At 43.5% G+C, this 14145-nt stretch overlaps 1 protein-coding gene across 2 annotated transcripts in view; it reads right to left on the bottom strand.

Moving 5' to 3' along the window:
- LOC147434696 (uncharacterized) overlaps positions 1–2682 on the bottom strand; it is a 50000-nt gene extending 47318 nt beyond the window's left edge. Inside the window, exons 1-3 of one of the 2 annotated variants that reach the window (XM_086491147.1) lie at positions 2501–2682; positions 1693–2431; positions 1516–1574 (exon numbers count right to left, since the gene is read on the bottom strand). In XM_086491147.1, the coding sequence (XP_086347273.1) occupies positions 1516–1574; positions 1693–2385 (752 nt within the window). In that variant the 5' untranslated portion in view covers positions 2386–2431; positions 2501–2682. The remainder of the gene's footprint in view (positions 1–1515; positions 1575–1692; positions 2432–2500) is intronic. The other variant, XM_086491148.1, reaches the window with a different exon arrangement.
- Positions 2683–14145: the final 11463 nt, after the last annotated feature.

Below are 14145 nucleotides of genomic sequence, written 5' to 3'. Positions count from 1 at the left end.
GATTGTGCAAGAGAGGGTATGCAACTGAGACCGGCCTGGGCATGCACGTCCTACTAGAGGATCACAACGCGCCATGCTCACTCCTAAGCTAGGCTATGACTGATGCTAAACCATGGTAGAAGCATGTCCACGTAGCGCAAGTAAAGTGCGCACGTGACAAAGATACCCAAGGATTCCAAGACTATGCCAACAAGAAAGTATTATAAGCTTTCAGCTAGATACTGTGGTCCGTTCTTGATCACCAAGAAAATTGGCCAAGTTGCCTACAAACTGGCTCTTCCTTTGGATGTTAGAATACATCCACTGTTTCATGTCAGCCGCCTTGAAGAAAAATTAGGGGATGCTGACGTTATTGTGCCTATCGAGGAAAATGAATGGCAAGATATGCAAATTGAGTATATTCCTCGAGAACCAAAGGCTGTTTTAGATCATCGTACCCGTCATTCACGCCAAAAAGCTTATGACAAGTACTTAATTAAATAGAAGGGTCGATCTGAAAGGTTTGCTATTTGGGAATCGGTTAGAGCTTTGAAAGCTCAGTATCCCCACTTTGTTGATGAGAACATCAATGGTTCTTAAGGGGGGAAGTATGTTATGTCCCGCTTACAAGAGCGGGGATCTAGCCTAGACGCCGTAGGAATGGGCATCCAATGTCCGGGCGCACGTAGTGTGAGCCCGGCCAGTGTGGCCAGCCATTATTATAAAAGGGAATCCAAGACCTCATTTGTAGCTATCGACCTCATTTGCAGGAGTGTGCAAGGTCACCTCGAAGAGGTGAGGCTGGGTGGTATGAGACGCTCGGTCTTACAGGTGCACGTCTACGTCCTCGAATGCTGCCCCAGCACGGGGGAGCTACCGAATGGTGGCTATGGTCGGGTGGTTCGTCTGACGCGTGTCTGTATGCGGTCCGTGTAGCCGGGAGATCCACTCTGCGTGTTCGTTTCACAAGGGCATTGTGTATAACCCTCAGCCACGAGCCTCCCACATTGTGCTTCTAAATGTAAATGTCACCTTTGAACTTTTGTCTCAAAGATCCACATAGTTCCAAAGATCTTCCGCTTCTTAAGCCAAGGAACCAATGTTCAAGTGCCATTCCACTCAATAGCATCTAACTATGTATGCATGGCATGCACCCAAGAGTCATGCTCAAGGGCTTCTTCCTGAAACAAGCACTAGCATCTATAAGGATCCACAAAAGGAAGGAACTGACATAGGCCCACATAAGTCTACATGAATGAGTGCAAGTGGTTTCGAAGCATGACTTTGGGCCTACTTTGGAAAGGCCTCGAATTAGGCCTTGAAACTCTTCCTAAAAAAGATAAGGAGTTGAGCAAGAACATCCAAAATCACTCATCCTATTCCTCCTTCATGCTCGCCCATATTGATTCTAACAAATAAGCTATTAACGTGCAAAACCAAAATTAATAGGATACTCAGACAGTATATTCTATGAGTCTTTTGAACTGCCATGAACAAAGTATTTGACAGCACACACTGAAAGAATAGAACCCTTACCAGAATATACTTTTAAAAATGTCTTCCAGTGGAGTCACAGTACGAGGTAGGAAGTCATCCTGTATATTTGTGCCAAACAAGCGGATAAGAAAAAACACACATTTTATGGTTAGAGTAGAGCAGGGCAAAACAAAGGGCGGAGAGGAAAAACAGCTCATTGAGGTCCTTATTGTTCACCTGTAAAATAACTGAGTAAATGATGTCAGCATGTCGTACAGCCAAGTTCAATGACATACATCGAGCAGGTGCAATGGCATAGCACCGGATTCTCCTTCGGGCTACATTGCCTAATATGGATCTGTCATTGGCCACAAGCATGGCAAACATAGCTGCAACTCCAGAGCCTAAAGAATGACCCGCTACACTGAGTTTGTAAGAGGGATACTGTGACAGTAAGCCTTTTAATCTATCTGCCTCCTTATTAAGCAACCACTTGGCTGACTTCAAGAGGCCATGGTGTACAAAACCATTGTCAAAATGCTCTTCTCCAGGCTTGTTATCGAGGAGAGCTTCATAATCTTTCTTTTTTCCAAGGTTGAGCCCACGGATAGCGAGAACAATGTCCTGGGCATCATGGTCGACATAGATGAGGTAAGGAGAGACGTGGCCATGGGTGTCCTTGTACACAGCTCGCTTTAAAACAGACTCAATGTCCATTCGGTAACCACCCTCGGGAGCCCACTTGGGTTTGCTGAGATCATCCTCATACACAGCAAGCACAATTCTGCACATGCGCGGGATAGGTTCAAAATCATCATAAGAGGCAGGGCTCCAGTCTCTGCTATCGCTGTAGCCCGAATGGCAGCAGCGCTTGCAAAAATAGCGGCCAAACCCCAACAGGGACGCAACCTCTACGACGCCTAGGGACATTCAGAATCTGGCCTCAGATAGCAGGAAAACTACAAACGGGAAGACCCTGCAAGTAAGATGAGGTAAATCAAAACCCACCATGAAAATCTCAATTTGTAAGATCTACCAGGCTTACCTTGAAGATGGGCAGCTTCTCTCTCTGCAGCGATCGCCAATGTACTATACCAGCGAGCGATTGTCAAGGTTCGATTGCTAGTACCTCTCTGCTATCCACGCTGGCGCAATAGCTCGCTTAACACGCACACTCGCTATCACTCTCAATGAGTGATACGCGTCAGCATGACATCCCGTAGCCCGTTCTCCCAGACGGTATCATCAGCACTAAGTAACACCTATATATATATTTAAGAGGGGAGGCAATGGGATCAAACATGGAGAAGTTCACGCACGAAGGCCGAGAAGATCGCAACCGCAAATATCAAATCAAAAACTAAACCTCGACACACACTAAACCTGGGCAATGTATGTTTACTTACAATATAACGTTGTAAGAATGTTTGTGGACACACAATGCATGCACGGGTGAGGTGGTTAGCCTATGTGACCCTAAATTCGGATTGCGAGGTCTCAGGTTCAAATCTCTTCGTCGTGCTTCGTTTTTTCCACTAGTCAGGTTTACTACGCCCCTCTATTTTGGCGACGTGCTTCATTTTTTTTGTTAGCCAAGTTTAACGCACCTCGAGATTTTGCCCCCCCCCCCCCCCCCCCCCCCCCCCCCCCCCCCCCCCGCATTAAATATAGGTGTCACTTAGTACCAAGGCTAGTTTACGGAGTCATTCGGATGAATCGTGCCGCGCTCTATTTAAAGTAGCACAAAAGCCTGTGAAATACCCCCTTAAATGAGGATCGCTTAATTAATGTAATGTATAGCACTGCGAATTGGAAGACACATGATGAACGACTATTACATTATTTGTCATGCCTAATACAAGCTTATTACATAGGGTAGATAGGATGCGATCTAGCATAGAGAGAGAGGAGATGAATCATGAGTTGTTGATGAGGCGGGTGAAGAGGGCAAACTCTAGCATTCCACTTGCCTTTGATAGTGGATACTGGCTCAAGAGTTGCTCCCCTCATCACTCCTTGGCATGGTATTTATCACCTCGAATGAGATACGGAGGGTCACCTCCATGGTGGCCCTTACGAGATATGAAGAGGCGGCTCTCGTGGCTGCTTTGTTGACAGAGCCTCACATTCCTACTAGACGTCCACATAAGCGGCACACTTCACCTCATCTTCAAATGGATTCCACCGGAGGATGATTAGAGTGTATTCACCATCAAAGTTCAATCCATTGTGATAAGAAATTACTTTGTGTAACGTAATTAGGCTAATAACATTGATTGTAGCGGAATTAAAGTAGTAGTGAACATTTCATTCAAAGAATTCTTAATGAAGATATAGAGAGAAATCTTGATTAAAGATAGCAACACAAACATTACACCTAGTTTAGCTTGACATGAACAATAGTTGTAAAAGAGAGAGAAATAGAGAAAATGACAACAATTGAGGACCGGATTTATTTGTCCCCCCTCCAAAAAGCTTTTGTCTTATATGTTATCCCATAAATACAGACTTGGTACAATGCAATCTTTGGAAGGCTTCATGCACCAATATTATGCTCAAAACAACAATTAACTTACTTGCAATAAACAAGAACTCGTCCCCGGCCTCAATCCCAAGACCTCACACCTTCAGAGGTGGAGAGAGCAGGCAGGGAGTGTGGGAAGTGAAGAGGAAGAAGATGTAACATACGAGAAAGAAGTATTCTCCTCACATATTATCACTCTTAGAGCATAGCTTAGCATAGAAATGGAGATTGAGGAGATGATGAGCATGCTTTGAAGATTGACTCTTGCTTGGATTTGCATTCCATATCCAAAAGAAGTTGGTTTAGGCTCTCGACTTCTCAAGCTTGGAGAAGGAGATGACTTTGTTTTTCACACACAATGAGAGAGAGAGAGAGAGAGAGAGAGGGGGGGGGGGGGGGGGGGGGGGGGGGGGGGGGGGGGGGTCAACCTAGCTTCAATACACGAGCTTGAAGCTCATTGGCTCAAGCCTGGGGCTAGCCAATGGGAGTTCCAAATCATTTCAAGCAAGGGATGTAGTATTGTAACAAGTGTCCTTCTTTCCCTCTTTAAGAGAGTGTTTAATTCATTAATTAAATGAAGCTAAATTCTTATTGGCTCTCATGGTGAATTGGCCAAGAGGAATTAAGCTTGCACATGGTCTACTCAATTCTCATTGGACACCTCGGTACATTGCCCAATAGGAATAAAGGAGGTACATTGTCCAATAGGAATAAAGGAGGTCCTAATTTTATTGACTCATTTAATGGCTCCTTTATGTCTTATGTGAAAAGATGACTCTTGGTGAGTGTGTGTGTGTTCTCTCTCATCCCCCTACAAGGAGGGCTTGCCCCTTGCAAGTGGGAGATCCACTTGGCCACTTGCACCCACTAGGAGAACTTAGACCACAAATTCAAAGGTTAAAATTACCTAGCATTGGTAATAGACTATCCCATTGGTCTTGGCCCTAAGGACTTTTAACACTAACCTTTGGAGGCTTTAATGAATCTTAAACAAAGGTCTTGCAAAGCTCCATTAAGTGTACATTGCTTTTTGATAGACCTTTCTCCATTTGGGCCCTTAATGAGATAAGCTTATCTCTCCTCTTGGCCCCTTGTTGAGAATAGATCTAGCAGTACATATCCATATCTTAACTCTTGTTCCCTTTATCTTCCCATATTAAATGATCAGTTTAGTATGGAAAAATCATTTGGGATAGGTAGATATTAGATTTTATGACATTACTTCTCTCTTAAAATCATAGTTGTCCTCTCGACTATGAGGTAGAGAAAATAAAGCTTAGTCATTAGTCCATGGTTTCTTAGCGGGTAAAGGATCCCTTTCTACCCTAAGACATCATTCCAGAATGGATGACTAATCCATTTGCTGCTTGAGAGACTTAACTGCCGCAAGCATGTTTGCTCTTTAGTCCATATCATACTTCCAAAGTAGAGTGACAGATTCTACTTGGTGTTTGGGAGACGTTGTCACCACAAACATGATTCTAAGCATGCATACTAATTAAATTTGTGCACAGTAAAAGAAAGAGAGAAAGCCTTACAAGACAAAAACATTGTTTATTTAAAAGAGCATTACATTTGCTTACTCTATTGTAGCATTGTAAACATTACAAGGTTCATATTATCTTTAGTCCATATTCAAACAGGTGGTTCACAGTTCCAAAGAAAAATGGTTCTTTACGCTTTATCTAGGATATGCAACCTGTCAATAAGGTTACAATTAGAAATGTGGGTACAAGGCTAGTTGTAGATGAATTTGTAGAGGCATTTGCAGGAAGGTCAATATATTCTATGGGATATTTGTACTCGAGGTATGATTAGTTCCAACTAGCAAAGGAAAGCAGGGACCTGACTACCATGAGGACACCTGTGGGCTTGGTAAGGATGTGCACCTTACCTCGGGGAGCAACTAATTCAGTTGCGCATATGATGAATGGTATGAACACAGTCCTATGTGACTTCATACCTCAAACTACAATGCCTTTCCTTGATGATGTGCCAATCAAGGGGTGTGATGTAAGTGATATAGATGTGGCTCTAGACTCGAGGGTGCCGCAAGTATGTGGCAAATCATATCAAAGATTGTGATAAGATCCTGTCAAGGTTGGAAGAAGTGAACCTTACCTTGTCTCGGCAAAAGTCAGTGTTTGGTGTGAATGAACCTTGTCCTGCAAAGATTGATGTAATTTGAAGAATGAAAAAGATATGTATAAATGTCACTGAGGTTCGAAGGATGGATTCGAGTTGGAGCACCTCTTCTTGATCCTCGATCTCGAGAGGGTCCTCAATTATCGTTTCTCTTGGTGGCTCTCCTTTGTAAGGCTTAAGTAGGCTCACATAAAAAGCATTGTGTATAGGCCAATGATTGGGAAACTTTAATTGATAGGCCATCTCGTTGATTAGCTTAAGAATTTGAAAAGGACCATAGTAGCTTTTTGCTAGTTTAGCATAATACTTTTGGTGTCCCGTAGGATTTTTACCCATAGTTTGCCTTATACAAGCCTTGGGAAACTTTAGCAAGACCCAATCATTTTCTTTAAAGTCTAAGGCTCTTATGTGCTTGTTAGCAAGAGCCTTTTGTTTTTGCTGTGAGATGGATATAGCCTCTTTAATCTTTTAAAAATATTCTTTTAGTTCTCGGCTATACTCATCAACAACAAAGATCTTCCCATGTGGCTTAAGTAGCAAGGGACTTTTAGATCTTCTCTCTATGACCTCAAAAGGTGTCTTTTCTGTAGAAGTATGTACAGTGTTATTGTATGCATACTCTACAAGGAGTAAGTACTTCTCCCATTGTGAGCATTGATCTACTTCTGTAACATAGGCTTTTAGCAGATCTAGAATTGTAAGGTTAGCTATCTCACTTTGGCCATCCGTTTGGGGATGATAGGCCGATGAAAAATTTAACCTTGTACCTATATTCTCAAAGAAACCCTTCCAAAAATAATTAAATTGCGAAATAAAATTTGCCCACCTCATTTGTTTCTCGGAGAGCTTGCTTTGCATCATGAAGTACTTGAGGCTTTGGTTATCTATTTGTAGAATAAATGGATGTTGGGGTTAAGGCCTATGTGCCTTGACCGGTCGCCCAGGTCATGGGCGGGCGCCCACTGTTACCCTATACTTTTAGTGAGTATACTATATAGGGGGAGCTGCCACTCTTTTGGAGTCTCCCCATCCACATCGTGTCGTGTGTCTCCTTCTCTCTCTCTCACTCTCCGTCTGTGGTGCTCCCCGATCCCCTTCAATTGGTATCAGAGCTATGGTGACCGCGGAGAGCACGACGGCTTTGAGAGCTTCGAGGCGATAGCTCGCTCGCTCTCGACGGTGGAGTTCGATCGCGGAGTTTCACGGAGAGCGATTTTAGCTTGAGGAGCACTGTCTTTGGAGCTTAGGAGCTTGGTGTGGTCAAGCTTGGTCGAGGAGGCGGTTGCGGCTTCCTTGGTGAGAGGAGCTTTTGAGCTTAGTGGAGCTCGTTAGAGAAGTGCTCGGTGGAGGAGAGCTTGACATTCGAGTGCTTGGATGTTGTTGTGGCAAAGCTCTTGTGTTGGAGCTTGCATTGAGAGGACATTGCATCACGCAGAGTGGAGCAGGAGCAGGTTCAAAACTATGTGCAACTCGTTTTTGCCATTTTCGGGCTCTAAAACGCAGTTTTTTGCGTAGCTCCGTCATACATAGTCAGATCTACATGATCCAGGAGTTTAGGTCAAGGTTTTGGCACGCTCCGGACGCGATGGTGATGTCTATTTGCTGAAATTATGCTTTGAATTACAGCAGGTACAGCAGTAGGTTTATTTGTGCACTTTCGGGTCCCAAAAACACTGTTTTTGGTATATCTCACACACACGGAGTATTTTCTGTAGCAACCAACAAATTCATAGGTGTACACAGGTTTTTGGAAATGCATTTGTCCAGAGAGCCACTCATGCAAGAGTGAGCTATGTTTCCATGGTCTTGGCGGTCTATGTATGCCATATATGGATTTGTGTATTTGTTTATGGCTGAGATTATTTGAGATTTGGCTCAATTTATAGAAGAAACTCTATTGGATTTTATCCAGGTTCTCGCCATAGCTTCTACGTATCCGTAGGTTGCTCTTTGACAGTTTAGTGGTTGAGTTTACTCCCACTTTGACAAGTGATTTTCAGTCATCATTTGGTTGGAGTTTGGAGTCACTTGTGTATGCCTTTGTGTGCCGTATTTCGCATTGCGCATAGCGACAGATCTTGCAAGGTTTTGCGAAATGTTGCTATAGTTATCTGGCAGACATTTGGTCATCGATTGAAAGGTATTTTGGCAGCAATCATCACTCACATGTATGTCATTTGAGGTGCCGTTGAGTGGTACTCCGGCAAGAGCGGGTATGCTCATATGTATGACTTTGTGAGGTGATTCCGGTCGAGTTTATTCCCGGATTGGCCATTGTGGCATATATTATTGTCTCTTTGAGGTTTACTGTTGAGATTTTTGCTCTAGTTACAAAGGAGACTCTGCCAAAATTTTGTCAGATATTTATGCACGATTAAGTCATATTGACTTGTGATTTTGTGCAAGGTTTTGCACGGTTACTGGTGCAACTTTGCATCAGGTTTTGAGCCATAGTTTTGCAGAGCTTATGCATGTATATTGAGTGTAGTTTGATGCGTATTGATTGCTCATTGTATTGAGCTTGCAGGACAATGGTTATTTTGTGTTGATAGCCATTGTACGTCGAAACTCTGGCGAAATTTTCCCAGGAGTTTTATGCGTATCATTTATGCGATCTAGGTAGAGATTGCGGGTTGCACTCAGCATTTGCGTGCAGTGTTCTCTGCAGGTGGGAGATTTGTGCGTATGTATGCATCGATACCGCACAGTGTGGGCTTGGTGATTAGCTCACAGATTGCAGTGTGATACTAGAGCATGCGAGGCTTGTATTGACATTGCGGGAGCTCTATTTTGGAGTGTGTCTCACAGGTTTTACATTGTGTTTCTGGCCATATTTGTAGACAGTTTCCAGGTGTTGTTGGTGAGGTGATTTTGCTATCTAGCTTGCTACTTGTGCTCATGGCAGAGACAGGTGATCGATCAGATTGTGACCGCTCACAGATGCGCGTGTTTGATGGGTCAGACTTTGCGGCATGGAGAGAGTGTATGCTTGACGCATTGACACAGCAAGGGTTGCATCGACCATTGAGTGGTGATGCAGGTAGACCTTCAAACATGTCTAACGATCAGTGGCAGGAGCTAGAGGAGATGGCACTATCTACGCTCTCTTTGCACCTTGCGGAATCTGTATATGCTCTTGTTATGTATGAGACTACTTCGAGAGCACTTTGGCGCAGATTACATGATATGTATGATAGATCTGAGTCATCACGGACTCGTGTGAGACATGTACATTCACGAGCACGCCGACAGGTGACATGTTGGTATTGTGGTCATTCTGGACACGTTAGACGGCGCTGTTTTCATCGTATGCGACATCGTAGGAGACATTGCAGTCTCAGAGATGTATGTAGTGATGCCATGGACTCAGTTGCTTTGACATTTGAGGCAGATGTAGTGTCGGAGTATACTAGTGACGGGGATGTCACTTTTACCTCGAGCTATGCACGAGATGCTATACATGTGGATAGTGCACTCCCTTCGCAGTGGTTGCTAGACGCAGATGCTATGTTTCATGTCACGCCGCATCGTGAATGGTTTTGTAGCTATTCTAGCGGGATGCTTGGCAGTGTACGTTTGACCGATGGATCGGTGCATGCGATAGCAGGTGCAGGAGATGTGAGACTGTCGTTACCGAGTGGTGCATCTTACTTGTTACGACATGTGCGCTATGTACCAGATTTGACAGTGAGTTTGATCTCGATTGGTCAGCTTAGAGATTGTGGATGTCAGATTTCGCTACGAGAGCGAGATTTTGTGATGCATTTGGGTTCTCTAGTGATTGCGAGAGGTGCCAGGAGTGGTACAAGTTACCCATTGCATGTGGATCACACGAGAGACGGTGCTGTCTCTGTGATCATGCAGCCAGGTAGAGAGCGAGAGAGCAGGCGAGTCTCTTTTGCTTGTGGGTTGCAGCATGCTTTGCATGGAGTGCAGAGCAGTGACCTTGTTGTGCAGGTTGCGTCTACGGATGCACAGGTAGAGCGGGACAGCTCTAGTGAGTCACAGCAGGATGAGTCATCAGAGGTGATGACAGAGATGACTCACATGGATGTTGAGATGTCAACTATTGTGGAGTCATTTCTTGATATGCTTATGCCAGAGCTTGATGCAGATTCAGGACACATGGATACTCTTGGTACACATGTGATATGTGGTGGGCACGAGGAGTCACTCCAGAGCTCGGAGTCAGAGTGCCATGGTCTCTATGATAGGGGACAGGATTGCCATGAGTTGAGTTCTGAGTTGGAGGTGGCAGAGGCTGCCAGGGTTGCATCAACATTCGGTGTCCTCATGTATGAGATGTTGATCTCGAGGCCTGACATAGTAGCTGCAGTGGGAGCATTTGCAGTAGGGTTGATTAGTTGTTCGATGACTGATCTCGGCATAGAGCATAGGGGAGGTCTCCCCACCCACATCGTGTTGTGTGTCTCCTTCTCTCTCTCTCACTCTCCGTCTCTGGTGCTCCCCGATCCCCTTCAATGGAGTCCCCAAAAGATAGTTCTTCTATGAGTCTAGGGTGTGTAGAACAGCTAGTAGCTCTTTTTCGTATATGCCCAATACTTGCTCATCGGAGTCGAGTCTTTGACTCTCATATGTTATGGCATGCCCTTCTTGAAGCAAAATTGCTCCAAGGCAATCACCACAAGCATCACATTGGACCTCAAATGACTTTGACAGATCCGGTAGTGTAAGCACACGCTCAAAGATAAGCTTCTCTTTTAGCTTGTCAAAATCATCTTGTTCTTTTGCAGTCCATGTATACTTAATTTTCCTTTTCGTTAAATCATGTAATGGTCTTGCTATTAGCGAGAATTTTTATATGAAGCGTTTGTAGTATGCACACATACCAATAAAGCTTCGTAGCTCGTGTAGATTCCTAAAATTAGGCCACCCTTTTATTACCTCTAACTTTATTTGATCCATACGGATGCCATCTCAAGAGATAATATGACCTAAGTATTGAATCTCTTGTGGAAAAAATCACTCTTATTTTTATAAATGAGAAGCTTATTCTCTCTTTGTACTTGAAAGATTACATGGAGATGTTGCTTATGCTCCTCAAGAGAATTGGAGTAGATAATTATGTCATCAACGAATATGTAACATTTAATGGCCTAGTAACTTGTGTGTAGCGGAAAATAGCATAAACATAGTGAGCATTTCATTAGAATAGATTCCTAATGAGCATAGCAAGAGTGCTTGGATGGAGAGAGAGCAACAAAAAGCATAACACCTAGTTAGATAGGCATGAACAATACTTCAAAAGAGAGAGAAATTAAGCTATTGACAACAGTTGAGGACCAGATTTTCATGGAGCTGGCGGTCCCCCCTCCAAAAGGCTTTGTATTATAAGTTTCCCCCATCAAGGGAGACATTTTACAATACAATACTTTGTGTTTCTTCAATAACTTGCTAGTGCAATGAAGATGGAAGCTTCAAGCACCATGCACACACTTATAAAACACAACATCAATTCCCTCAGTCTCAGACCCAAGACATCACACACCTTCGAAGATGGTGAGAGCTAGTGGCGTATGAGAGTAGATTGAGAGGAAGAAGGAGTATTCTTACGAGAAAGAAGTATATCTCCTCACATAATCACTCATAAAAGCTTAGCATAGCTTAGTAATTAGCATGGGAGAGGAGATGAGCATGCATTGGAGCTTGGCTCTTGGTTGGATTTGCATCCCAAAGCCAAGAGTTGTTGGTTTAGGCCTCCCTTCTCACAAGCTTGGAGTAGATGATGAGCTTTTTATCAAAGCTTGAGAAGGAGAGAGAGTCTTCTTTGCTTCACACGTGTGTTTGTGTGGGTGTGGGTGTGTGTGTTAATTCCTTGCCAAAATCAGCCCCCTCTCTCTCTCTTGGTTGACCCCTCATGCATTTTACTCATGTTGGCACCCCATTGGCTCATGCCAGGCTTAGCTAGTGAGAATTTAGAAGCATAATGGCTAGCCTGCTGACGTGTGTCCCCCTTTTCCCTTTTGTGAGAGCTTTAGGTAATTAAAGAAATCAATTAATCTCTCATTGGACCCCTTAGTCTTCTGGCCAATAGGAATCAGGCAAGCCATTGGGCTACTGAATGCTCATTGGACCCCTTGGGAGACTGTCCAATAGTCTTCTAGAGAGGTTAATTTCTATTGGTTCTTTTATCAAGTGTTTTTAAATGAATTAAACTAAAATTACTCTAGCCTAATTCTCATTGGTTTACCTCTATGGCCATCCAATAGGATTTGAATACGTTTTGGGGGCAACTTGGCTAGGGAGCTGATATGTGTCCACTATGCCCTTTGTGTACGGGGAGCCTTGAGTGTGTGTGTGAGTGTTCACTCACCTCTTCTCTCTCTTCCCCTACCTTTAGGGCTCGCCCCCTCCCATCTAGGGATTTGCAAAGACTTTTTGTTCTTCCAAAGGCATCTAATTTTCCTAAGGTTTGACCATTGGACTTTTCATTGAATTTTGAAACCTTAGCATTTTGGAAGTTTTAATGGGTTGAACCTTAGGGTCACTGAAGCCCATTGATTCATATTGCTCTTTTGCAGATGCCCCCCCTCCCCCATGGATCCCTATTTTCCCTCCTTTGGATCCCTATTGTGGTCGGTCTGCCAGCTTAATCAATATTCTAGCTTTTTCTCCCCTAGTACTTCCCCATATTAAATGATCAGTTTAACATGAGCTCTCGTAAGACTTGAAATATTACTTGTAGGTGTTGCTTGTGCTCGTCTAATGAATTAGAGTAGATGATTATATCATCAAAGAACACTCCAGTAAAGGTTCGGTGAGGCCTGAATAGCTTTTCTATCAAGTGGTTGAATGTGGTTGTTGCATTGGTCAAGCCAAAAGGCATGACAATGTATTCGTAAAGACCAAATGTGGTGCGAAATGCGGTCTTTACAATGTCTTGATCAACTATCCTTGTAACATTTAATGGCCTAAAAACTTGTGTGTAGCGGAAATTAGCATGAACATAGTGGGCATTTCATTAGAATAGATTCCTAATGAGAAATTACAAGAGTGCTTGGGTGGAGAGAGCAACAAAAAGCATAACACCTAGTTAGATAGCATGAACAATACTTTCAAAAGAGAGAGAAATTAAGCTATTGACAACAGTTGAGGACCGGATTTGCAAGGAGCCAGTCCCCCCTCCAAAAGGCTTTGTATTATGGTTTCTCCCATCAAGAGAGACATTGTACAATACAATTCTTTGTGTTCCTTCAAGACTAGCTAGTGCAATGAAGATGAAAGATTCATGCACTAAGCAAAACACTTAGCAAACACAACATCAATTATCCCCAGTCTCAGACCCAAGACCTCACACACCTTCAAAGATGGTGAGAGCTAGCAGGGTATGAGAGTAGATTGAGAGGAAGAAGGAGTATTCTTACGAGAAAGATGTACATCTCCTCACATAATCACTCATATTAGCATAGATTAGCTTAGTAATTAGCATGGTAGAGGAGATAAGCATGCATTGAAGCTTGGCTCTTGGTTGGATTTGCATCACAAAGCCAAGAGTTGTTGGTGTAGGCCTCCCTTCTCACAAGCTTGGAGTAGGTGATAAGCTTTCCATTAAAGCTTGAGAAGGAGAGAGAGTCTTCTTTTCTTCACACATGAGATTGTGTGAGTGTGTGTGTGATAATGCCTTGCAAAAATCAGCCCCCTCTCTCTCTTGGTCGACCCCTCTTGCTATTTGCTCATGCTCTACTCTCATTGGACCTCCCCAGGCCTAGCCAATGGTAATTAAGCAGTATAAGTGATAGCCTTCTGACATGTGTCCCCCTTTCCCCTTTTGTGAGAGCTTTAGGTAATTTAATAATTCAACTAAACTCTCATTGGACCCCTTTGCCTCCTGGCCAATAGGAATCAGGCAAGCCATTGGGCTACTAAATGCTCATTGGGCCCCTTGGGAGAGTGTCCAATAGTCTTCTAGAGGAATTAATTCTCATTGGTTCTTTTATTAAGTGTTTTTAAATTAATTAAACTAGATTTACTCTAGCCTAATTCTCATTGGTCCACCTCTA

This window comes from Adiantum capillus-veneris, chromosome 19, assembly GCF_014529385.1.
Source record: "Adiantum capillus-veneris isolate H3 chromosome 19, ASM1452938v2, whole genome shotgun sequence".
Taxonomy (NCBI): domain Eukaryota; kingdom Viridiplantae; phylum Streptophyta; class Polypodiopsida; order Polypodiales; family Pteridaceae; genus Adiantum; species Adiantum capillus-veneris.
The sequence above is the reverse complement of the archived record's forward strand: the minus strand, read 5'-3'. Positions and strand labels throughout refer to the sequence as shown.